The sequence below is a fragment of the Sturnira hondurensis genome, unplaced genomic scaffold, assembly GCF_014824575.4.
Source record: "Sturnira hondurensis isolate 20B ecotype Veracruz unplaced genomic scaffold, ASM1482457v3 Scaffold0015509, whole genome shotgun sequence".
NCBI lineage: Eukaryota > Metazoa > Chordata > Mammalia > Chiroptera > Phyllostomidae > Sturnira > Sturnira hondurensis.
Genome location: NW_028088140.1, coordinates 12,953,234 through 12,979,783, shown reverse-complemented (window position 1 = coordinate 12,979,783; position 26,550 = coordinate 12,953,234). Strand labels below are relative to the sequence as shown.

Below are 26,550 nucleotides of genomic sequence, written 5' to 3'. Positions count from 1 at the left end.
AAGTTCTCCTTTATTATTTTTTCAAATACGTTTTCCACTAGTGGCTGTTTCTTTCCCCCTTCTGGTACCCCTATAATTCGGATGTTGGAACGTTTAAAGATGTCCTGGAGGTTCCTAAGCCTCTCCTCATTGTTTTGAATTCTCATTTCTTCATTCCTTTCTGGTGGGATGTTTTGTTCTTCCTTCTGGTCCATTCCATTGATTTGAGTCCCAGTTTCCTTTCCATCACTATTGGTTTCCTGTGCATCTCCCTTCATTTCAATTAGTTTAGCCTTCATAAGTTCCTCTAATTTGTGACTTTGTTCCTCTAATTTGTGACTATAATCTACCAGTTCTGTGAGCATCCTGATAAATAGTGTCCTGAATTGTGCTTCTGAGAGGCTGGCAATTTCTTGGTCGCTTAGAGTTATTGGCTCTGGGACTTTGAGTTCTCGCGCCATCTTTCGGGTTGTTCGTGCCTGTTCCATAGCAGGATCAGAGCCCTAAAGTGTTCACTAGAACAGGGCAACTAAGTCACTGGGTTGTGACGTTGTATGTGGGGGCGGGGTCAAAGAGGGACTATGGCGTCCTGTCCCCCGCCTTCCGCTACGGCCCTCACCGGTGCTGCAGTTGCTGCCGTCACCGGGCCCAGGCGTTTCGTCCCGCTGCACTCGAGTGTGCCACCGCCGTCAGCCCTCGCCCCCTGGGGCCTGCGTCGTCTGTCTCACTGTGCGCGAATATGCGCCCGCGGTCTGCCCCGCCCCCCAACTGGTTCCCGTCTGCCTGCGCGCCTGGGTCGGGGGACCTGTCCTGCCCGACCCTGCTTGCTGCTGGCTCCGCCCCTCTTACCGTCTCCGTTGAACGGTTAGATGTAGTCGGACTACCGTATAATTCAATTTTCTGTCCTTTGGTTGTGTCTTTGTTTCTCCAAAGCTTTGTTGTATTCAAACTTGGTTGTGGGAGAAGGCACAGTGTTTCCACCTATGCCTCCATCTTGGCGGAAGTCTAAAATAAATTTTCTTGATTTAACTATTGTAAGGTTAGGTAATATGTAAAGGAGTCAACAAGTGATCTAGATTTTTTTTCTGTATAAATTTTCCGTATATGAGGAAGTAAGAATGTATGATGAACATTTTTAACAAACATTGGGAAACCCTATTGTCAGTATATGAAAAACCAAACAAGATGAAAACTGCCTACTGTGAAACACCAGATACTATTTTGAAAATTTTGATGAAAAGAACAATAAAAACCTATTGTTTTCAATGCATAACTGAGTTTGTTATAATAAGGATAATCTCCGAGGTCTGAAAATGAAGAAGAAACTTAAAACCAGAGTAGGAAAAGTATGAATTGATACTAGGGCTTTTCTGAGACAGTGGCCAGTCTTTTAACTAAGAGGCATAGTTTTACTATCTATCTGATGATAGATGAAATCTCAAACCCAAGTAGTTATTGGAATTGAGATCCAATAAAGTCGTTCTTTGAAGAGGAAAATGAAATGAAAAGACAGGCTAGAGTTTGTGGAATACACCTGCACCTGAGGATATACCAACAAACAAATCATAGTTTAGGATAACCAGATGAAGAAACAAACCAACACAAGTGAATATCAGCCCCCCAAACAGTAGGCAACTCAGATAAAAGTGGTATTGAATTAAGTCTGTAAAGTAAGGCATAAGAAAAAGGACTAAAAATTAAAACAACAAAAACATCAAGATGGTGTTTGAAGGGGTAGTGAATGACTGATTTGATAAAGAACCAAATAGAGCTTTAAGAAATGAAAATGCATTATGATTAAAAACTCAATTAAGTATCAACTTCCTTAGTCATCTGACCCCAGTTCTATTGACTTGTCAGTTGGCTGTCTGTCCCCCAGGAAAGGAACATTTTAGGAGCATAATCCAGGATGATATAGCTATGGCTATATAGCATATAGCCATGAATCTGAGTCTTAGTGGACAAGGTATGTGACTTTGTGGATGGTCACAGCCTCTAGTTGGGAGTGGGAGTAAAGTGATAAAGGACTACGAAAGGGTTTTTTTATGGAACTTTGAGAGAGGCCAATCTTGCACTGATAATTTGGAGTTAGAGTAGGACCCAGGGAAAGAAGAAATTCTGAGGAAAATGCTGGGAAAGCCTACCTATTCATGAAGCAGTGATGGCTTGTCAAGGTTGGAGGGGATGATTGCAGTTTTAGCTGTCAGTTATCATGTCTCATTTAAAACCCCATTTGTAGGGTTACCACTGATGAGGAGGGAATCTGTCCTCCAGGCATTGGGCTTAGTCCAGTGGCAGGAGCATTCGTTCTGAACTGAAGCCTTCAGTTAAGTGCCTAGGCATCCCTGACCCCACCTTTGTTTAATGATGCTAGGGGCAAAGTAGGGCCTGGAGTAGTGACTGAATTGCCTTTATCGAACCCCTCAATGGGTACTTCTGGTGACTGACTGCTTGACTGTAGGTTTTATTTTCTTTATGGGTGTTAAAATACATACTTCTCTCAACTATATACTGAGCCTTCTAAGACTCGTATGATGAGTTGGGGGTATATATCTGGTTTGTATTCATCTTTTATTTCTGGATCAGGGGCTGAGACCTTAACACGTGTCCTTTGCATCCCTACTTCCTATAGACTGTAAAGATTGATCAATTAAAAAAAAGAAGGAATAAGTAGGTTAGATATAACTCAAGAGAGAATTAGTGAACAAGAAGGTAGATCCAAGGATTACCCAGAAAGTAGCAAAAATAAATTAAAAACGAGAGAAGTTAAAAAATATAAAGGACAGAGTAAAGTTACACACACGTACAACTATATTTCTGTTAAAAAATAAAAGTCTCCTCATGGGAGAAATGAGAACATAACTTAGAACATAAATTTTGGGAGGAAGCTATAGAAAGTGCTTCTCCTACAAGGTGTGAATTATTTTAAAATTATAGCGATTAAAAAAGTATGTTATTAGTGCAAGAATATACAGACCATTGGAAATGAATATGGAATTCAGAACTAGAACTACACTTTCATGGAAAGGACAGATTGTTCATCAAATGGTATTGGAGGTATTGGTTGATACAGAAAAAAAGTAATACCTAGTCCTTTTACCCAAGCAAATAAATTCCTCAACAGATAAGTTCCAAAATGTGGCACACAAACATATAAATTTTAAAAATGAAAAAGAAAAATTATAGTCTCGGTGTCTAGAATTACTGAAGACATTAAATCCACCTACTACAAAGTATAAGATAGATAAATTGAACTACCATGAAATAAAAACATCTGTAAATCAAACGACATTATAAACAAGGTAAAAATACAAACTGCAACTGAGAAAAGATATTCAAAACTCATAAAATCAATAAAGGGTTAGTATCCAGGATATATTAAGAAATTCTACAAATAATATAAATCAACAAATGATATATTGGGTAGTTCACAGAAGAGTAATCTTAAATAGTCTGCAAAGAAACAAAAAGCTTCTCATGCTTATTATTCTAAAAATGTAAATTAAGCACTAGGATCTGATTTTATACCCATCAAATTTGACAGAAGTTAGTGTCTGAGATTACTATGTTGGTGACTATGCTGTTGGGAGAATCAGTTGGTACAGTCCCTTTGAAAAGCAATCTCTTGATACTTATGAAAATTGAAGATGCCTATACTCTATGATTCAGCGATTCTGTTGTTAGCCTTGTATCCTAATAGTTGTTCTTAATATTTTTTTCTAACTCAGATCTCTTTTTGAAGGCTGGGGAAAGGTAGAATCATGTTTGTTTTAAGTTCATATGATAAAATAGGATCATAATGGAAACAAGTATTGAATAGTTATCAAAAAGTTTCTGTTTGTGATTAGTATGCATTACTAGTACATAGTAATAAAATCTACTGAAAGTCTAGTAGATACCATAATTTCAAAGTAGTGATTTGTGTAATTGCTATTTTGAGATAATCTGCAACCACTGCTATGTGACATGACACAATCTAGGTTTGTTAATGCAAAAAATCGCAGGTACTACTGAATGCTATTAGGTATATGCATTAAATAATGTAAAGGAGATATTAAATTTTAATTCATGGTAAATAAAAAATAAAGATTTGTTTTCATACATGTTCAAAAATTTACCTTAAAGGGTTTTGTGGACCCCAAGTTTAAGGATGAGTGTTCTATAGACACCATTGAATGTATGTCAAAGGCGATTAATATGATAACACCATTCCAGTATGGTAGGGGGAGAAATGGGGAACAACTTACAGATTTGTTAGTAGGAGATTTTATAAATTGTAATACAGGATGGGGCAAAAATAGATGTACAGTTTTTAGTACATGAAACAGGGTTTATTCTTTTTTTTAAAATATTTTATTTATTTATTTTTAGAGAGAGGGGACAGGAAGGAGAAAGAGTGGGAGAGAAACATCAATGTGTGGTTGCCTCTCATGTGTCCCCTACTGGGGACCTGGCCTGCAACCCAGGCATGTGCCCTGACTGGGAATCGAACCAGCAACCCTTTGCTTCACAGGCCCATGCTCAATCCACTGAGCTACACCAGCCAGGGCTATATTCTTATATTATTTTCCATATGAACAACTGTAAACCTACTTTTGCCCTGTATACTCAGACAATGAATAACTGTATAGCAGTGATGTTGAGTAGATCCAGGTTATAATGATATGGTAGATATCTTGTAATGTCTCCTCATATACCATCATGGATGATCTCAATATTGAGTAAAAAAAGCAAGCTTCCGAAGAGTACATACTCTATAACATCATTTTATGAAATTTTAGTATGTCATTATAAAGTGTAAAAACCCATATAGGAATGGTATGTTCAAATTCAAGAGAGTGGTTGGTTATTCAAGGGTAAGCAATTGTAATGGGAAGGACAACCTAATTAATATATTTTGCTGTTTATAATGTGCTCCTATGTATAATGCGTACCCACGGTTTTATCCTAAACTTTCAGGGAAAATAATCTTTTAAATTTTTAATTCAATTATTTATTTATATTTAGAAACAAAACGATTATCATATTCCAGGGTATTATTTTGCATATGGATATTGTTTTTGTTTTCTAGAGTTATACTTTTAACACATAAGCATAAATAAGAGAATTAACAACATTTACATAGATAGGGAAGTAGTACTAACTCGTGTAGAGTGTGCATCCTTATTTTCCCTCAAAAATTTGAGCAAAAAAGTGTGTATTATACATGGAAAAATATGGTAGATTGGGACTTTAAGTTATGTCTGTGATGTTTAATTATTTAACTGTATGATGGACACATTGTATGCTTAGAACGTTTTGTCAAAATAAGTATTACATGTTTTGACAAAATATTAATATGAAAGAGATAGTTCCAATTCTGACTCACAGAACAATTCAGAGTTTGTGTATGAGATCTCATCAAGGGAAAAACAACAAATTAAATGCTTTCCCCAGTTTATCTCAGGGACTAACCTGTGAAGTGCCAGGTACTTTAAATGTGATTACCTAGTAGATTATTTAATTCTTAAAACAGTCCTGTGAGGTGAAGGTGTATATTTATAAAGGAAATTCTAACCAAAGCAAACACAGACTGGAATTTATATTTATGTGTTCCTACCTTGGAAACCCATATTTGTCTCATGTTATTAAATTGCGTATCTCTAGCAATAGATGACTTGTTTTGGAAGCAGTAAATTAATTGCACATACAAAATGAGACTAGACAGTATCTGAGAAGTCATACATTAATAGTACCAGTGATAAAATAATCTCAAACTTAACTTTATAATGCAGAATTTTCTTCAATATAGTTTAGCCTGTTTTCACACTCATAATTGATAAAGTTACTAGTTATTAGTAAACTTAGTGTTATAGTGTTACTGTTTTAACAGTTCATTATTATAATTTAGTATGTTTACTACCTAAATTTAACAGTAGCTTGGTGTTCTATTGTTTTAAACCATATTCTGTTTTGGTTTCTGATTGTAGGATCGAAAGTTAACAAAGTCCGAGAGGCAGAGATTCAAAGAAGAGGCTGAAATGTTAAAGGGTCTTCAGCATCCCAATATTGTTCGATTCTATGATTCCTGGGAATCCACAGTAAAAGGAAAGAAATGCATTGTTTTGGTGACTGAACTTATGACATCTGGAACACTTAAAACGTAAGTCCATCAATATAAAAGCTGACCAAGGAGTATGAGAAAACCTAAGTTTTCTTATTTTAGGCTTATGAGTACTACTTTTTTTGCCCTGAAGAGGGGACAGTCCCTTTAACTGTTAGTTAACATATTAGCACATTTTTCTCCACAGAGTCCTCTGGTGTATAAAGTGATTTGATAATTATTTTTTGGTAAGTTTTAAAATGACACACTTTTGCAGAATAAATCTAGTTTTATAAGTCATAGTGTTTGGTGTTTCTGAAATTGAGTGGCTAAGGGAACAAATTAAATGGCTGACAAGGTAGCCCTCTAGTGGTTAAAATGAGGTTGAAACTTATTGAGAAGTTGTACCTATTATTTTATCACCTTGTATTGCTGTACCTATGTAACTATTGCATTGTATGCAGCTGTTACACACTGTATTGTGAACATTATCACTAGGTAATTTCATTTTCCATAGCATCAGAAATTGAAGCCAAAACAGCTAGACCTATCATCTCTTTAAAGAATACAGATAGATCAAAGGCAAAAATTCTGTTCCCTATTATTAAAGAATTTTAAGGTAAGAGTTGAAGTATGCCTCTGGAATCTCGAATCCCTCAAAGTACCTGTTTGTACTCAGGAAACTAGTGTAAATTATATGGTGTAAATTATTGTGGAGGAATTGGATTTTTAAAAATTGTCTCTGTGGCGTATATTTATTGTATATTTACTTTCTTTAGTTAATGCTATGGAGCTTATTAATCCCTTATCTTAGAAACATGGTCTTATATCTCCTGGTTATAGTCACTTGCATATGCTTTTGGATGCTTAAAACTAACATGTTTGAAAGCTAACAAATTATTTCCCCCTGCAAATTCTAATTTTCACTCAATCTTTGTAATATATATGGCAACACCCTTCTTCTAGTCATCCAGGCTTTTTGTTGTACAAATGCCTGTTTCTTCCACTAGGCTGTGCTCCTTACTACTGAGCCTGAAACTTATATATTTGAGTGAATTAAATATTCTAATAATGGATATTTTAATTGTGTGACAGTAGTCTTGTGTATGTTTGTGTCTCAAGATTCTTTTCACGTATTTGGATACTTAGTGGACTGTCAATAGTCTATCAGAGTACCCTACAACAGTTTACTTGTTTTAAAAACTGTAATGAGGGGCTTTGGTTAACATAGTGGGCTAAGTCATTATGGTATGGCCTCCCCCTTACCAATAAACAAAAATGTGGAATATAATAAAAGCTCTTTCAGTATGTACCCAAGCTTCAAAAAAATGGGTGAGGGGCTAATATTCCGATAAAAGGCAAAGTGGTAACTCAAGGCCAAAACAAGAGTTAATGCCCTGGCATTTTATTGGGATTTCACCCTACTCATTGAACTTGAGGATTGAGTACTAGAGTTTTAATGTCTGTGGCAGGACTAAAGGCCTTAAAGCTCAGGAGAAAGGAGAGCTGCAAGTTAGCTTGTTGTCCAAACAACTGTATTATCTACACAAGGGAGGACTCGGCACCCCAGGGAGTGAAAGTTGCAAGAAATTTTGCCCCTCTACCCAGGACTTTGGATGGGAGAGGAGTCCCTATGAAAAATAGAAATCTCAGCCTGTGTCATATGTATATGGCTCTCTAATCTACATTTATGCTACTTGCTTGGTGTTGGAATCCCAAGACTAGGAATAAACATAATTGTTTCATAACCCAGTGGCAACTCCCAGGGACATTTTCATACTTCAATAGTCACAGTATTCATGGACAAAATGGCCTCCAGTGAAGGTGACCTCACAACTAAATTACCAGTCAGTAAAGCTTGATCAACTATAACTGGAAAATAGCGCCACAGTAATTAAAGATACTATAGACAGTGATTGCAAAGTAACTATAAAAAGATGTCAGTAAAGATATAAATAAGTATATAAAGTATATACAAATATAAAGTGATAAAAGAAGGAGTAGAAACCATAATGAAGAAATATAATGTTAGCAAAAAAAGTTCAGCCCTGGCTGGTGTGGCTCAGTGGTTTGGTTACTGGCCTGCTAACTGCAGGGTTGCTGGTTCAATTCCCAGTCAGGGAACATGCCTGGGTTCAGCAGCCATTGTTTTTAGCATGTAACCTTCCAATTCTGAGGGATAGGTGTGATAATTATCCCCATTTAACCACGAGTTGGTTGTTAGTTTATATGAACTGTTTTAGCACTGAAAAGCTGATTAGGAGCTGTGGTTATGAGGCTGGAACTTCCCAACTATTAGGCTTTTCTTCAGTGCAATTGGGCATGCATGAACTGTAATGAAGGATTGGAAGTTGCTGCATCAGGGAGATTATTTATCTATATATCAGATAACTAATTAAGTCTTTTTTTGCAAAGATGATGCCTAGTTGTCACATTTCTTGTTTGATGTGCTGGTTTTAAATAATATTCCTATTTTATATACAATAGTAAATTGTATATAAAATAGTAAATTTCTAATAAAATTTTATATATAATAGTCCTGGCTGGGTGGCTCAATTGATTGGAGCATCATTCTATACACTGAAAGGATACAGGTTCAATTCCTGGTCAGTGCACTTACGGGAGACAACTGATCAATATTTCTCTTTCACATCTCTCTCTCTTCCCCCTCTCCCCCACCTCCTCCCCCTTTATCTCCCTCCCTCTTTCTAAAATTAATATACATATACTTGGGTGAGGATTTTTTAAAAATTATAATAATGAACTTAAAATGATTTTTAAATTTTTAAAAATGAGGCACAGTTGACATACAACATTATATTAGTTTTAGGTATACAATATAATGATTCAGAATTTTTATATATTACAAAACGATCACAGTTAATTCCAGTTAACACGTGTCACCATACATAGTTACATTTTTTTTATAATGGAGACTTTATAAAAGTCTTAGCAACTTTTACAAAAGCAATACAATATTGTTAACTATCGTCATGTATATCACATCCTCGTGACTTATTTATTTTGTAACTGGAAGTCTGTACCTTTGGCTCCCTTTATCCATTTTGTTCACCCCCAATCCCTGCCTCTGGCAATCACTAATCTGTTCTCTATATCTATGAGCTTGCAGGGGCGGGGGGGGGGCGTTGTGGTTTGTTTCTCTGCCTCATTTATTTCACTTATTGTAATGTCGTCAAGGTTCATCCATTGTCGCAGATGGCAAGATTTCATTCTTTTTTATGGCTGAATAATAGCATTTTCATTTTAATAGCAGTTTTTATTTCAGTAGCAGTTGAGAAGACAGTATAAATTCCTACTGATTAGAGTGATCTCGAAGGTCTTTGTCAAAGTAATAGGATTGAAATTAGGATTTAAAGGATAGATGGCTTTTCTGTAAATGGAAAGATGCTATGAGAATTGTATAAACATAAAGAATAAAAGGTTAGCTGTAGGTTAACTGTTTTGGTCAAAAATAGGAAATTTATAAAGAGGAATAATGACATGAAAAAGGCTCCAGTATGGATTTATCTGATGGTGGTATACATAACATGTTAGAGATAGAGTGGCCAGTCAGACAGTAGAAGTAGAATAAGCTTAAGAGTTCAATTGTCTTGAAATTATCTGGGTGACCTTAGGGGTCACTATCCTCATCGGTAAAAAGAAACAATACTATCTACCGAAAGTGGAGGTGATTTTGTTTACCAGCATTGCCTGAAAGGTATGCCAAATGAAATTTTTTGAAATCCAGTGTGGAATTCATGAAAATTAAAAACTTTTGTGCACCAGATACGTTATCAACAGAATAAAAAGCAAATCACAGAATGGAGAAAATACTTGCAAATCATTTAAATCATAGGGATTAATATCATGACTATAGAGAGAATTCCCTAAACTTAATAACATAAAAACAAACAACTCATTGAAAAATGGGCAAAGGATTTAAATAAACATTTTCCCAAAGAAGATAGACAAATGACCAACAGGTACATGAAAAAATGCTCCTAGGTCACTGGTTATTAGAGAATCGAAAATCAAAACCACACTGAGATACCACCTCATATCTGTTATAATGCCTATTATCAAAAAGTCAAGAAATAACAAGTTTTGGCTGTGATATGGAGAAAAGATAACCCTTGTACACTGTTGGTGGAAATGTCTGTTGAAATACAATACTGTATTCTACATGTGGAATACAATATGGAGGTTCTTCAAAACATTAAAACTATCCTTTGATCCAGCAATTCCACTTCTGAGTATTTATCCAAGAGAGAAATGAATATAATGACTTGAAAAAGATGTATGTATCCTCATGTTCATTGTAATTACAGTTGCCAAGACATGGATGCAATCTAAGTGACATGGATGCAATCTGAAAGTTGCTTAGAGAGTAGTCTATAAAGTTTTCATCACAAGAAAATAAATCTGTAACTGTCAGGCAATAGATGTAAACTAGAGTAATTGTGGTGATCATTTTTAATACATACAACTTTGAGGCATTGTGTTGCACACCTGAAACTAATATAATTTAATATGTCAACTTTATCCCAATTGTAAAATTAATAGTATTATCATATGTATTATCATGTGATGCAAAAATTCGATTTGTGGCTGTATACCCAGAATTGAAAAAGGGTCTTGAGGAGATATTTTTGTATGCATGTTTATATCAGCATTATTTGCAAATAGCTAAAAGGTAGAAGCATTTCAGGTGTCCATTAATGAAAGGCAATGTGATATACATGTACAGTGAACTACTTTTCAGTCTTAAAAGGGAAGGAAATTCTGATACATGCTACAACATGAATGAACCTAGAGCATATTATGCTAAGTGAAATAAGTCAGTTACGAAGATAAATATATGATTTTACTTTTTTGAGGAACATAGAGTAGTCAAATTTATAGACATAGAAAATAGAATAGTGGTTGCCAGGGCCCAGAAATTGGGGGGAATGGGGAGTTATTGTCTAACGTGTATAGAATTTCAGTTTTGCAAGATGAAAAGAATTTTCTGATATGGATGGTAGTGACAGTTGCACAGTGATACAAATACCATATTTTGGGTGTATAATGTGCTTTCCCATGTATAATGTGCAGCCATGTTTTTTGGCCCAAACTTTCAGGAAAATTTTTTTTTTAATTTTTAAATTCTATTATTTATATTTAGATACTTGTTTTTGTATTATAGAAGAATTTTAGCATTTATTTTTAAGCATATTATAGTATAAGAAATTCTAGGTAACAAATAATTACAAAATATAAGAACAGACACAAGGTATTTCAGGGCCCCAGAGTAATGGGGTTCTGCCCATGTATAATGTACATCCTTATTTTTCTCTCAAACATTTGGGCAAGGAAGTGTTCATTATACATGACAAAATATGGTATTTCATATGACTTAAAAATGGCAAATTTTATGGTATGTGTATTTTAACATAATAAAATGTTGGAGGGTTCCAGTGTGTTGAATTTTCTCAAAACACAGAGGTGAATAATTACTGTTCAGTCCATTTTTTAAGGTCAGCATAACACAAATACCAAACTTTAGGTATTGTGGAAAAGAAATTTGTGTAGATCAATGTCCTTCATGAATATAGATGGAAAGATCTTTTACAAAATAATAGCAAATTGGATTCAGCAATTACATCAGTACCAAATAAGGTATTTGGTAATCCCAGGATTGCAAAGTTGGTTCAACATTGAATGAACTGGTGTTATTCATTACATCTACAGAATAAAGGAAAAAAATCATATGGTCATTTCAATACATGTGGGAAAACTATTTACAATCCAGTATTCATGACTAAAAACTCTTAGTAAATAGAGATAGTAGTAACTTTCTCAAACTGATAAAGAACGTGGAAAAACCTATAGCTAAAATCATGCTAGATGGTCATACTTAACTGTTTACCCCTGAGATCTGGAACAAAACAAAGATGCCTTTTTTCTAGTTCATACTTAATATTGTTTTAGAGGACCCACCTGCATTGCAATAAAGCATAAAAATGGGGAAAATGGTGAAAGGCATAAAATTAGAAGAAAGAACTAAAACTGTCCATGTCTGCAGATTATGTAACTGTTTACATGGTAAATCCCAGTGATTCTAAGTAATTTTAGTAAGTAATAAGATACAGGCTTTGCAAATAATCTATTATATTTTATATACTTTATTATTTTATAGATGTAAGAGATTCAAGCCAGTGTCAACTTTTTCCCAGCGTCTTATAAAAATTTTCAATTGCGCAGAAAAGTTGAGAGAATTGTATAGTAAACACACACACATAATCACTGCCCGGATTCTCTAATTTGTTAACTTTTGCTGCATTTGCTTTAACATATGTCCATCTAATTATTCTGCTATCAACCTACTTTAATTTTATTCATCATAGAATAAAGTTACAGACATTAGTCTGCTTCACCTGTAAAGTCTCCAGTACCCACTTTGTTAAAGTTTCAATTTTTGTGTGCTTTGTTTTTCCTTATGGTAAAATTTACATACACCGAAAAGCATACATTATGATTGTATGTTTGGATGAGTTTTGACAATGTCATTTACTCATGTAGTGAAAACACTATTAAGATACGAGAACATTTCCAGTATCTCCTTAAATGCTTTTATGCCTTTTCCCAGGCAGCCTTTCCCTTACCCTTCAGAGGTGACAGACTGTGCTTTGATATTTATTTATTTATTTTTAGATGATTTTTATTCCTCAATTACCGTTGACATACAATATTATATTAGTTTTAGGTGTATAACATGGTGACTAGATATTTATATATCTTACTAACTTATCTCTTCAATAACACTAGTACCCAGCTGGCACCATACATAGTTATTATATTATTATGAACTATATTCCCTATGCTATACACTCCCATGAATATTTTTGTAAACCAATGTGTACTTCTTTTTTTTAAATTTTATTTATTTATCTTTAGAGGGAAAGGGAAGGAGAGAGGGTGAGAAATAGCAATCTGTGGTTGCCCCTCGTTCATCCCCTGCTGGGAACTGGCCTACAACCCAAGCATGTGCCCTGACTGGGAATTGAACCTCTATCCTTTGGTTCTCAGGCCTGCACTCAATCCACTGACCTACACCAGCCAGGACTCAATTTGTACTTCTTAATCCCTCCCTTCTTTTCACCCACTCCCCTAAATCCTGCCATATCTGGCAACCTTGAAAATTTTCTCTGTGTCTGAGTTTGTTTCTGTTTTGTTCAGTCATTTTGTTTTTTACCATATGATTTCACTCCTATGTGGAATCTAATGAACAGACTGAACTAACAAGCAAAATAGAGACAGACTCAAACATAGGGAGCAGGCTGACAGCTCTTGAGGGGGTAGTGAGGGTATGGGGAGAGATTAAGCAAAAAATGAAAACAAAAAAGGAAAAACTCAAATAAAGAGACAACAGTGTGGTGATTGCTGACAGTGGAGGGAAGGTAGAGGAGGGTATAGGAGGATAAATGGTAATGGAAGGAGACTTGGCTTGGGGTGGCAAACATACAGTACATTGTACAGATGGTGTGTTATAGAATTGTGTACCTGAAATCTGTATCATTTTGTTAACCAGTGTTACCCCAATAAATTCAATAAAAAGGAAAAAAATTAAAAAATGTGAAATCATATGGCATTTTTCTTTCTCTGACTAAACTTCACTCAGCACAGTACCCTCTAGGTCCATCCTTTTTTTTTTTTTTTAATTTAACTCTTGTTCAAGTACAGTTTTCTTTCTTGTATTCCCAGCCCTGCCCCCCCCCCAGTGCTCCCCACCTCCCTCCCATCTCCGCCCCCCCACCTTAGTTATTGTCCATGTGTCCTTTATTACTTGTTCATGTGAGTCCTTCCCTTTTCCCCTGTGATTCTCTCCCGTCTCCCCTCTGGACCCTGTCAGCACGTTCTGTATTTCAGTGTCTTTGGTTACATTTTGCTTGCTTGTTTGTTTTGTTGTTTAGCTTCCTGTTAAAGGCGAGATCATATGGTATTTGTCTTTCACCGCCTGGCTTATTGCGCTCAGCATAATGCTTTCCAGTTCCATCCACGATGTTGCAAAGGGTAGGAGCTCCTTCTTCCTTTCTGCAGCATGGAATTCCATTGTGTAAATGTACCATAGTTTTTTGATCCAGTCATTTACTGATGGGCATCTAGGTTGCTTCCAACTCTTGGCTATTGTAAATTGTGCTGCTATGAACATTGAGGTGCATAGGTTCTTTTGGATTGGTGTTTCACGGTTCTTAGTATATACTCCTAACAGTGGAATTGCTGGGTCAAAAGGCACGTCCATTTATAGTTTTCTTAGAAAATTCCATACTGCTTTCCATAGTGGTTTTACCAGTCTGCAATCCCACCAACAGTGAACTAGAGTCCCCTTTTCCCCACAACCTCTCCAACACTTGTTTGTTTCTTTGTTTATGATAGCCATTCTGACTGGTGTTAAGTGGTATCTCATTGTGGTTTTAATTTGCATCTCTCTGATAGCTAGCGATATCGAGCATCTTTTCATGTGTCTCTGGATCCTCTGTATGTCCTCCTTGGAGAAGTGTCTGTTAAAGTCCTTTGCCCATTTTTTAATTGGGTTGCTCATCTTCTTTGAGTGGAGTCGAGTGAGCTCTTTGTGGATTTTGGAGATTAAACCTTTGTCTGAGGTGTCATTGGCAAATATGTTTTCCCAAACTGTTGCTTCTCTTTTTATCTTCATACTGTTTTCCTTGGCCATGCAGAAGCCTTTAAGTTTGATGAGATCCCATTTGTTTATTCTTTCCTTTATGCTCCTTGCTCTAGGGGACGTATCAGTAAAAATATTGCTGCATGGAATATCTGAGATTTTCCTGCCAATGCTCTACTCCAGGGCTTTAATGGTTTCCCACCTTATATTTAAGTCTTTTATCCACCTTTAATTTATTTTGGTGTATGGTGTAAATTGATGCTCGAGTTTCATTTTTTTGCATGTAGCTGTCCAGTTCTCCTAACACCATTTGTTGAAGAGGATATCTTTACTCCATTTCATGTTATTGCCCCTTTGTCGAATATTAATTGACTGTAGAGAGTTGGGTTTATTTCTGGGTTCTCTATTCTGTTCCATTGGTCTATGTGCCTGTTTTTATGCCAGTACCAGGCTGTTTTGATTACAGTGGCCTTGTAATACAGTTTGATATCAGGTATTGTAATCTCCCCTACTTTGTTCTTCTTTCTCAAAATTGCAGCTGCTATTTGGGGTCTTTTGTGGTTCCATATAAATTTTTGAAGTGTTTGTTCTATGTCTGTGAAATATGCCACTGGCACTTTAATAGGTATTGCATAGAATCTGTAAATTGCTTTGGGTAGTATGGACATTTTGATGATGTTAATACTTCCAATCCATGAACACGGTATATATTTCCATTTGTTTGTGTCTTCCTTGATTTCTGTCTTCAGTGTTGTGTAGTTTTCTGCATACAAGTCTTTAACCTCCTTGGTTAGGTTTATTCCCAGATATTTTATTTTTGTTTTTGCTCTATTGAATGGGATTTTTTTCTTGACTTCTTCTGCTGTTTCATTGTTGGTATACAAAAATGCCTTTGATTTCTGGATATTGACTTTGTATCCGCTGTTTTGCCAAATTCATTTATTAGTTCGAGCAGTTTTTTGGTAGAGGCTATGGGATTTTCCATGTATACTATCATGTCATCTGCAAACAATGCCAGTTTTATTTCCTCCTTTCCGATTTGGATGCCTCTTATTTCCTTTTCTTGTCTGATTGCTGTGGCTAGAACTTCCAATACTATATTGAATAGAAGTGGTGAAAGTGGACAACCTTGTCTTGTTCCTGATCTTAGTGGAAAAGCTTTTAGTTTTTGTCCATTGAGTATGATGTTGACTGTAGGTCTTTCATATATGGCCTCTATTATATTGAGGAATGCTCCTTCTATTCCCACTTTGCTGAGTACCTTTATCATAAATGGGTCTTGTACCTTATCAAAAGCTTTTTCTGCATCTATTGATATGATCATGTGGTTTTTGTGTTTGCTTTTGTTTATATGGTGTATTACATTTACTGATTTACAAATATTGAACCATCCTTGCATCCCTGGGATGAATCCCACCTGCGATTTGCCAATATTTTGTTGAGGATTTTAGTGTCTATGTTCATCAGCGATATTGGCCTGAAGTTTTCTTTCTTTGTTGTGTCTCTATCTGGCTTTGGAATTAGGATGATGCTGGCTTCATAAAAAGAGTTGGGGAGTTTTCCCTCCTTCTGGATTTTTTGGAATAGTCTATGAAGAATTGGGGTTAGTTCTTCTTAAAAGCTTTGTAGAATTCTCCTGTGAAACCATCTGGTCCAGGGCTTTTGTGTGATGGGAGTTTTTTGATTACTTCTTCAATTTCATCTGCTGTTATTGGCCTGTTCAGCTTTTCTACTTCTTTTTCATTGAGCTTTGGAAGATTATATTTTTCTAGAAATTTGTCCATTTCATCTACGTTTTCAAAATTCTTGGCATACAGCTCTGCATAATAAGTCCTTACAATCCCTTCTATTTCTGTGGTATCAGTTGTAATCTCTCCTCTTTCATTTCTGATTGTGTTTATTTGGGTCCTTTCTATTTTTTTCTTGATGAGCCTGCTTAAAGGTTTATCTATTTTGTTTATCTTTTCAAAAAACCAACTCCTGGATTCATTGATCCTTAGAATTGTGCTTTTAGTCTCTATGTCGTTTAATTCTGCTCTGATCTTGGTTATTTCCTTCCTTCTACTCGCTCTGGGCTGTCTTTGTTGTTGTTTCTCTTGTTCTTGGAGGCATCGGGTTAGGTTGTTTGTTTGAAATGTTTCTATTTTCTTTATGTAAGCCTGTATTGCTATGAACTTCCCTCTCAGGACTGCCTTCACTGTGTCCCATAAGTTTTGGGTTGCTGTGAGTTCATTGTCATTTGTTTACAGAAACTTTTTCATTTCTTCCCTGATTTCTATCTTGACCCATTCGTTGTTTAATAGCATACCATTCAGTCTCCATGATTTTGGGTGTTTTTGGTTTTTTCCTGTGGGGTTAGTTTCCAATTTCAGTCCCTTGTAATCAGAGATGGTGCTTGGTATGATTTCTATTTTCCTAAATTTGTTGAGTCTCGTTTTGTGTCCTATCATGTGGTCTATCTTTGAAAATGTTCCATGTGCATTTGAAAATAATGTGTATTTAGCTTCTTTAGGATGAAGGGCTCTATATATATCAATTAGGTCCATTTCATCTAGAGTGTCATTTAATGCTGCAATATCTTTGTTGATATTTTGTTTGGAAGATCTGTCCAATTTTGACAGTGGGGTGTTAAAATCCCCTACTATAATTGTGTTGCTGTCAATATCTTTCTTGAGGTCCTCTAGGATTTTTCTTATATATTTGGGTGCTCCTATGTTGGGTGCATATATATTTACGATGTTAATTTCTTCTTGGTGGATTCTTCCCTTGAGTATTATGAAGTGACCTTCTGGGTCTCTCTTTATGGCCCTGTTTTTTAAGTCTGTTTTGTCTGATATGAGAATTGCTACCCCGGCTTTTTTTTCTTGACCATTTACTTGGAAAATTTGTTTCCAGCCTTTCACTTTTATTCTGTGATGGTCTTTTTTCCTGAGGTGGGTCTCCTGTAGGCAGCATATGTGTGGGTCATGCTTTCTTATCCATTTCAGCTATTCTTTGTCTTTTAATTGGTGCATTTAAACCATTTACATTTAAGGTTATTATTGAAAGGTACTTATTCATTGCCATTTGTGTACCTGTGTTCCTCTCCGTCTCTCTCTTTTCCTTCCTTTCCTTAAAGCAGTCCTTTTAGTAATTCTTGTAGAGCTGGTTTGGTGGGAGCGTATTGTTTTAGACTTCTTTTGTCTTGGAAGCTCTTTATTTGGCCTTCTATCTTGATTGAGAGCCTTGCTGGGTACAGTAGCCTTGGTTGTAGGCCTCTGGTTCTCGTTACTTGAAATATTTCTTCCCATTCTCTTCTTGCTTGGAATGTTTCCCTTGAGAAGTCAGTAGCCAGCCTTATTGGGACCCCCTTGTATGTTACTTCCTTTTTCTCCCTTGCTGCCTTTAGGATTTTCTCTTTGTCTTGGAGCTTTGCCATTTTAATGATGATGTGTCTTGCAGTAGGCCTCTTTGGGTTCCACCTGCTTGGGAGTCTCTGCGATTCCTGGATCCGTGTGACTTTATTTCTCCTCAACTTAGGAAAATTTTCCATTATTACTCTTTCAAGTAGGTTTTCTATCCCTTGTTCCTCTTCCTCTCCTTCTGGAAGGAGAATAATAGGAATAATAATTCCTATTATTCTGATATTATTATATTTCATATTGTCTTGCATTTCTCTTAAATTCTCCTCATTTTTTCTGATTCTCTTTTCCCTTACTTGGTCCGTCTGGGAGATTCTTTCTATCCTGTCTTCAATCTCACTTATCCGATCTTCCGCCATATCAGTTCTATTCTTCATACCTTCTGCTGTGTTCTTCAGTTCAGAAATTGTATTCTTCATTTCCTCTTGGCCTTCACTGATGGTTTCTATTTCCTTTTTCATGTTTGGTATCGTTTGCAGAGAGTTCATTGTAGCTCCCCTGTAGTTTCTGGTAGCTCGTTGTAAGCTCTTTGAATTTCCTGATAACCAGTGCTTTGAATTCCACATCTGATAGTTGACCTGCCCCCATTTCATCTAACATTCTTTCTGAGGCTTCCTCCTTTTCTTTCATTTGGGGATTGCTTTTTTGTCTTCCCATTGTTTGTGATACTCTTCTTGTTGTCCTCTGCTTCTTAAATTGATCTGTTCTGGTTCGCTGGGTTTATGGTGTGAACTTCTGTGGTAGGATACCTGTGAAATTCAGTGGTGCAGTCTCCTGCAGGTATCTTGGTGTTCTCCGCTTCCACCTACTGCTTTCTTTATTGTGTGTGTGTGATCAGTTGGAGGGGGAGTCAAAATGGTTTATGATAGCAGAAGATTATTTTATGTTATTTACAGACACAGTCGGCAGAGAAGAAATAGACAATCTTTAGGCTATGTATAGAGTTAACCATGCTCTTCGACCCAGCTTGCTACTTTTAGGAAAGGATGGACATAAGTTAAGTGTGTTGTTGGGAAGGGGGGGCTTGTGAGTTGTATCTAGAAAGCAGTGTGGTTGTGGGTGGTCACATTTGAGGTAAGGTGACAGTACAGGTTAGTAACTGGGTGTAGCGTGTGAGTAAATAGAGTAATAGAATTCAGGCACCTGTAAGGTGGTCTAAGGTCTGAGAGATGTGTTATGAAGTATTACTGTTGTACAGAACAGCTCTTATTTACAATAATATTAGAGCAACACTCACGTGATAGATTCTATGTGATCTGTCTAAATGGGGGTTATACAGCTTGGGTAGTATGGCAAAGGAAAGCAAGTGAAGTATAGAAAATTAGCAATACACTGTGGAGGAAAGAGCAGTGGGAACCTGTCAGGTAGTACAATATACCCAGCCAGGACTACGAAACCTGTACAGAAAGAGGAGGGATACAAAGATATTCTTAAAATAAAAAAAGGAGTAAGAATAATGCAAAAAAAAATAATACACCTAAAAGAAAACTAAGCAACACTCAAACAAACAATCCACACACACACACACACACACACACACACACACAAGTCAGGAGAAAAGGGGAATAAGCGGAAAATTTGGGAAGAAAAGAAGGGCTAAAACCGGAGAAAAAAAGAAATGAGGGACAGAGTATTGAAAGGTAGAGCAACAATACAGTTTACAAGATATAAGATTACTTACAAAAGAAGTTGAGAGAGAAAAAAAAAGGGGGGAAGGGGAAAAAACCCACACAGACAGACACACTAAAAAAGAAAAAAAAAAGCACCCTTCCTTTGTTGGTTTCAAACTATCCAAACCGGTTTTTCTGGTAGCGGCATCCCTGAGGGCAGGTATGCAGGCGCGCCCGCGAGCAGGCTGCCGATTGGGCTGTGGGCACGCACACCCCGGGGAGGCTGCCTGTGTCCCTCGGTATCCGGCACCGTCCTTCTCAGTCCCGTGGCGGGACCCAGGTGTTCCCACCCCTCCCCTGGATGGCTGCTGGGTGGTTGGGTCGTGAGGCAAGCTGCTTTCGCCGAGCACCTCAGTTCACTTTCCAATAGAGACTTCTCCACAAAGCCTGCCTCTCAGCCCAGCCCAATCCCAAAAGACCAGCAACTACAGTGTCCTTCTTAAATCCCCCCGGGCTGTTGGGCTGGCGGGCTGGCGGGCTGGCGGGCTGGCGACCACCGAGTCTGCAGTTGACCCCCTTTAGTTAACTTAAGCCCACAGGTCTCTTCCCGGTATTAACCTGCCTGCCTAGATGGGGAGGGGGGAGTCAGTTCTCTCTCACGGAGTCTGTTGCCTGCCCACCGGGTGCTGAGTCTCTGTAGTCCCTTCCGCCACTGGCGACCCGGCCCTGGATTCAAACTGGGATTATGTTTCCTACTGATGGTGCCCAGATTGGCCGCTGCTTCTGGACCATACTCCCGGTCCACGGGATGTCCCCCGCCTTGGGTGTGCCAAGGTGTAGCCACTTTTGTCCTCACTTGCCTTCTGGAGTCCTCGCCGATCCTCAGGTGTCTGGTTCCTCTGTCACACTCTGTGGACTCTTATTTTCGTAAATGTTGGGGAATTGTTGGTTGATTATGCTGTCCTTCGCCCGGATTTTCTACCAGATGCACGGGAGCTGGGTTCCCTCTGTGCTACTCTGTCGTCATCTTCCGAAGCTTCCCATCCATTTTGTTGAAGATGGCACGATTTCATTCTTTATAATGGCTGAGTAATATTCCTCTGTGTGTATGTGTATATTATGTGTTTTATATATATAATATTTCTTCTTTATCCATTCATCTATTGATGGACAATGAAGTTGCTTACATGTCTTGATTATTATAAATAATACTGCAATGAACATACATGTTTTCATTTTCTTTAGATAAATAAATACTCAGGAGTGGAATTGCTGGGTCCCTCTTTGTCTTTTGGTATACCATTTGTTTTAAAATCTATTTAGTAGTATTGCTACCCCATCTTTTTAAAATTTTCATCTCCATTGTCATGCAAAATCTTTTTCTATCCCTTTACTTCTACCCTGTGTGTGTCTTTCAATCTGAAGTGTCTCTTGTAGGCAGCATGTATAAGGGTGTTATTTTGTTATCCATTCAGTCACCCTATGTGTTTTGATTGGGCATTTAATACTTGTACATTTAAAGTCATTGTTGATATGTATTTATTGCCATTTTATTAGTCATACTTTTAATCTTTTTTCTTTTCTTCTCTTAAAGAAGTCCCTTTGATATTTCTTTTTTTAAATATATTTTAATGATTATCCCATTACAGTTGTCCCATTAACCCTCTTCATTCTCCTCCACCCTACACACCCCCCCATTCCTCCCTTTAGTTCATGTCTATGGGTCACAAGTTCTTTAGCTTCTACATTTCCCATACTATTCTTGCCCTCCCCCTGCCTATTTTATACCTACCATCTATGCTACTTATTCTCTGTACCTTCTCCCCCTTCTCCTCCTCCCACTCCTCTGTTGCTAACCCTCCATGTGATCTCCATTTCTATGGTTCCACTCCCGATCTAGCTGTCTGCTTAGTTTGCTTTTGTTTTAGGTATGGTTGTTAATAACTGTGAGTTTGCTGCCCTTTCACTGTTTGTATTTTTTATCTTCTTTTTCTTAGATAAGTCCCTTTAACATTTCATATAATAAGAACTTGGTGATGATGAACTAACTCCTTGAATTTGACCTTATCTGTGAAGCACTTTATCTGCCCTTCCATTCTAAATGAAATCTTTGCTGGATAGAGCCATCTTAGATATAGGTCTTTGAATTTCATGACTTGGAATACTTCTTTCCAGCCCCTTCTTGCCTGTAAGGTCTCTTTTGAGAAATCCACTGACAGTCTGACGAGAACTCCTTTGTAGGTGACTGTTTCCTTATCTCTTGCTGCTTCTAGGGTTCTCTCCTTCATTTTAATCTTGGACAATGTAATTATGATGTGCCTTGGTGTGTTCCTTCTTGGGTCCACCTTCTTTGGGACTCTCTGAGCTTCCTGGACTTCCTAGAAGTCTATTTCCTTCACCAGATTGGGGAAGTTCTCCTTTATTATTTGTTCAAATAAGTTTTCCACTTGTTGCTCTTCCTCTTCCCCTTCTGGTACCCCTATAATCTGGATGTTGGAACGTTTAAAGATGTCCTGGAGGTTCCTAAGCCTCTCCTCATTTTTTTGAATTCTTGGTTCTTCATTCTTTTCTGGTTGGGTGTTTCTTCCTTCTGGTCCACTCCATTGGTTTGAGTCCCAGTTTCCTTTCCATCACTATTGGTCCCCTGTGCATTTTGTTTCATCTCACTTACTGTAGCCTTTATTTTTTCATCTAATTTGTGACTAGGATCAACCAGTTCAGTGAGCATCCTAATCACCAATGTTTTGAACTGTGCATCTGAAAGGTTGGCTATCTCTTGGTCGCTTAGAAGTATTTGCTCTGGGGCTTTGAGTTGTTCTTCTGCTCGAGCCATAATGTTTTGGTCTTTTTGTGCCTTTTACATTGAGGAGTGAAAGCTTAGGTGTTCACCAGGTTGGGTCAGCCCAGTCACTGGGTTGTGACTGGGGGCGGGATCTGAGAGGGAGCTATGGCATTTTTCTTGGATTTTGGTCCCCTCTGCCTCTTCCCACAAGCAAATTGGGCCCTTCTGGTGCTGGTTCCCAGGTGGGTGGGCTTGTGTTCATTCTAGGACCCTGTGGGTCTCTCCAACGAACTCTCCTGTGAGGCTAGAAGCCTCTTCCAGCACCTCAACCCCCAAAAGTTTTTTCAATCGGTGCTTTTAGGCTTTATTTCCTGTCACTGGGGCCCTGGGTTGCTTGGTCTGTCTCACTGACTGTTTTTAAACCTTCCTAGTTTCTCTGTGTGAAAATGTGTGTCTGTGGTCAGCCAGCTGCCTTGCATTCTCACTGGGTCTGCCCATTGCCACCCCATGCCTAGGATCTACCAACCAATGCCTGAGTTGGTCTGGCAGCCACCGCTTTTCCCTGCCACAACCCGTCTCCACCAGCTGCCGACTTCACCCTATTACTGCTCTGGATGAATGGTTCGTTGTTGTCAGACTTCCGTACAGTTCAATTTTCTGTCTGTTTTGGTTGTGTTTTTGTTTCTAAATCTTTGTTGTCCTTAAGTTTGGTTGTGTGAGGAGGTACAGTGTTTCCACCTATGCCTCCATCTTGGCTGGAAGTCCTGATACTTATTGTAGTACTGGTTTAGTGGTGATGAATTCCTTTAGCTTTTTCTTGCTTAGGAAGATCCTTATCTCTCATTTGATTCTAAATGATAGCTTTATCAAGCAGTGTAATCTTGGTTGCAGGTCCTTCCTTTTCATTACTTTTAATATTTCGTGCCTGTCCCTTTTGGCCTGTGGAGTTTCTGTTGAGAAATCAGCTTGCGTCTTATGGGAGCTCCCTTGTAGGTAACTAACTGCTTTTCTCTTGCTGCTTTTAAGATTCTTTGGGTTCATTGTGTTTGGGACTCTGTGCCTGCTGGGCTTGTATATCTATTTTCTTTGCTAGGTTAGGGAAGTTTCCTGTCATTATTTCTTCAAATGGGTTTTCAGTTCCCTGCTCTGTCTTCTTTTTCTGCTACCCCTACGATGCAAATGTTAGTACACTTGTTATTGTCCCAGAGGCCCCTTAAACTATCCTTATCACTCTTTTTGTCATTCTGATGGAGTGTTTTCTGCTACCTTGTCTTATAAATTGCCGATTCAGTCCTTGGCTTCCTCTAATCTACTAACAGTGTACTCTAATGCATTCTTCATTTCAGTTATTGTAGTCTTCATTTCTGACTGGTTCTTTTTTGTTTTGTATCTCCATGTTTTTGTATATTCTGTCTTTTCGTTGAAACTCTCAGATCATTGAGCATCCTTATAACCACTGTTTTGAAATCTGCATCTGATACATTGTCTCCATGTTGCTTAGTTGTTTTTCTAGAGTTTTGTTCTGCATTTCATTTGGGACATGTTTTTTTGTGTTCTCTTTTTTTTCTGCCTTTCTGTGTTTGTTTCTATGTGTTCTATGTAACACATAGAAACAAAGGTAGAGGTAGAGCTATCTCTCTTGACCTTTATAGTGTGGCCTTATGTAGTAGGTGTCCTGTGGGATCCAGTGGTGCAGTCTCCCTGGTCACCTGATCCTGGTGCTCCAGGTGTGTCCTTGTGTGTATGCCTTCTTCTTGTACTTGAGACTTGATTGCTGTTGGCTCATCAGTGGGAGGGATTGACCGTCAGGCTGCAGTTGTAAGGACTGGCCTTGGCTACTGTGGTCGAGCTGTTGTATAGGGGCTGAACCTGCAGAGTCAGATTTGCTTTTGCTTTAACAGGCTCTGTCTGGTGCCTGCCAAGTTTGCCCTCTGAATGTGTCCTTTGTGGAGGTAGTTCAGTGGCACTGTGCTGTTGTCTGAAGTTGGCAACTGTGTGTATTGGTTTGGAGGCCCCTTGGGAGGTGTAAGCCAAGGTCAGCTGTTGCATGTATCCTGCCTGGGGCTAGGTGGTAGAAGCTGTAAAAGACTTGCAAATGGTTCTGTTTGTTCTGGGCTTAGAGGTGCCTGTGAAAGACCAAACTGAACTGAGGATGGCTGTCATTAGTGTCAGGCTTGGGGCTGCCTAGCATGAGGTTTGGGGCACAGAGGCCAGGTGCTGCTTGTTTGGGGTTTGTGAACAGTTCCTCCTTTTTAGGAAAGTGTGCAGCATGAGCTGTTGGCATGGAAAAGCTACTGGAAGTGACTTGGGTAGCGAACAGAGTTAGCTAGGTTAATGGAGACTCAAAGATGGCTCCCACCTGCACCTGCAGGGAGAGGGTTTAGCAAAGGAACAGTGGCTTCTGCCAGCACCTCTGTCTGGGAGGAAGCTGCCCCTCCAGCCCTTACCCTGTAGCCAGATGAGTGAGTTTCTCCCCTTAGTCCCTGGCAAGCTGCTTGCCCAGCACTGGAGGTTAGAATGAGTAAATCTAAGTAAGTCTGTGAACAGGTTCTGTAAGAGGAACTGCTTGGGACTCTAGAAGCCCTCTGGTCTCCCTCAGCTAGTCTGATAGTCTTCACAACCAAAAGTTATGAAGACCTCTCTTCCAGGCAGTGGAACCATGGACTCAGGGGTCTGCAGCTGGGAACCTTTACTCCTCAAGGGAGATCTTTGCAGCTAATGTTACCCTTCCATGTTTAACTGCCACACATGGTGTAGGACCTGCTGGTTCCATATCTCTGCCCTTCCTACCAGTCTCAATCTGGCTTCTTCTGTATACCCTTAGTTATAGGACTTTAGCTAGTCTTTGAGTCATTCTCAATGATGATTGATCTGTAGTTCAGTTGTAATTTTGATGTAGTTGGGGGAGGAGGCAAGTCTTGCATTTACCTGCTCCTCTACCTTGACAGGAATCTGTTACTTTCTTAAACCATAAAGGCAACTTTTACTATTAATGTTCTTTATAAAAATGAATAGAATTTCATTTTAGTTACTATATTAGTGTCTTAGTTAACATCCTTGTGTGTGTGTGTGTGTGAGGGGTGTGTTTTAAAGAGATTGTTCTATAGATTACAGTTATATCTTTACCTTTTCATAATATGCTTTGGGTTAATACTGTATAATTTCTTGTAAAACAAGGGAGACTTGCTCAAATATAGTTTTATTTACTCCTGATACTTATTCTTTATGCTGTAATTTTCATGTTACATGTTGTATACAAACTGCATAGAATGTTACAAGTTTTCCTTTGATTAGTCACATATATTTTTAAAATAGTGAGAAGAAAATGTAATCTTTTATGTTTACCATTTTGAGTGCTCCTTATTTTTTCTTGACTATTTCCAGATAAAATATGTCTGAACTCAGTGTTCAAACTTTATCTTCCTTATAGTATGTAGGTAGCATCAGCAATAATCTCCGTTCTTTTAGCACTAGCTGGGCTGCTTGGAATCTTCCCCGTATGTATGTATTTCAGAGGTTTGGGCAGAGTCAATATGCAAAAGATGAGGCTCCCATTCTGTACTTTCTAGGACTTTCTAGATTTATGTTGCTTAATAGAACTTTCTGTGGTGATGAAAATGTTCTATAATATACCCTGTTCACAGTGGTAGCCATTTGCCACATAAAACTGCTGAGGATTTGAAATGTGGCTGTTGCACCTGGGAAATGGAATTTTTAATTTTAATTAGTCTCCATTTAATATAAATATTCACATTTGTTTAGTGGGTGCCGTTTTGGATAGACTTTCATTACAAAAAGTTCTATTGGACAGCACTGTTCTAGATGCTGTGGTTATCTTGAACTCTGTCTTTATTTTCCTCAGCTAGTAAGGCTATAGGTTTCTGTCCAGGTCTGAGCTGATCTGCATAGTCAGACTGGATATTTACCTCAGCTCAGGTATGGAATGTAGGAAGCTCAAAGCAGTGCTTTCTGTTTTTCCTTATGTGAACTCCCTTCTAATGAATTCTTGATTTTGATTGCTCTCAGGGCCTTCA

The 26,550-nt window shown here is 37.9% G+C and overlaps 1 protein-coding gene across 15 annotated transcripts in view; it reads left to right on the top strand.

Annotated features, from left to right (window-relative positions):
• Nucleotides 1-26,550, top strand: part of WNK1 (WNK lysine deficient protein kinase 1) — a 148,974-nt gene that overhangs the window by 46,253 nt on the left and 76,171 nt on the right. For all 15 annotated transcript variants that reach the window (XM_037064814.1, XM_037064798.1, XM_037064803.1 and 12 more), the window contains exon 2: nt 5,949-6,121. In XM_037064814.1, coding sequence (XP_036920709.1) covers nt 5,949-6,121 — 173 coding nt within the window. The remainder of the gene's footprint in view (nt 1-5,948; nt 6,122-26,550) is intronic.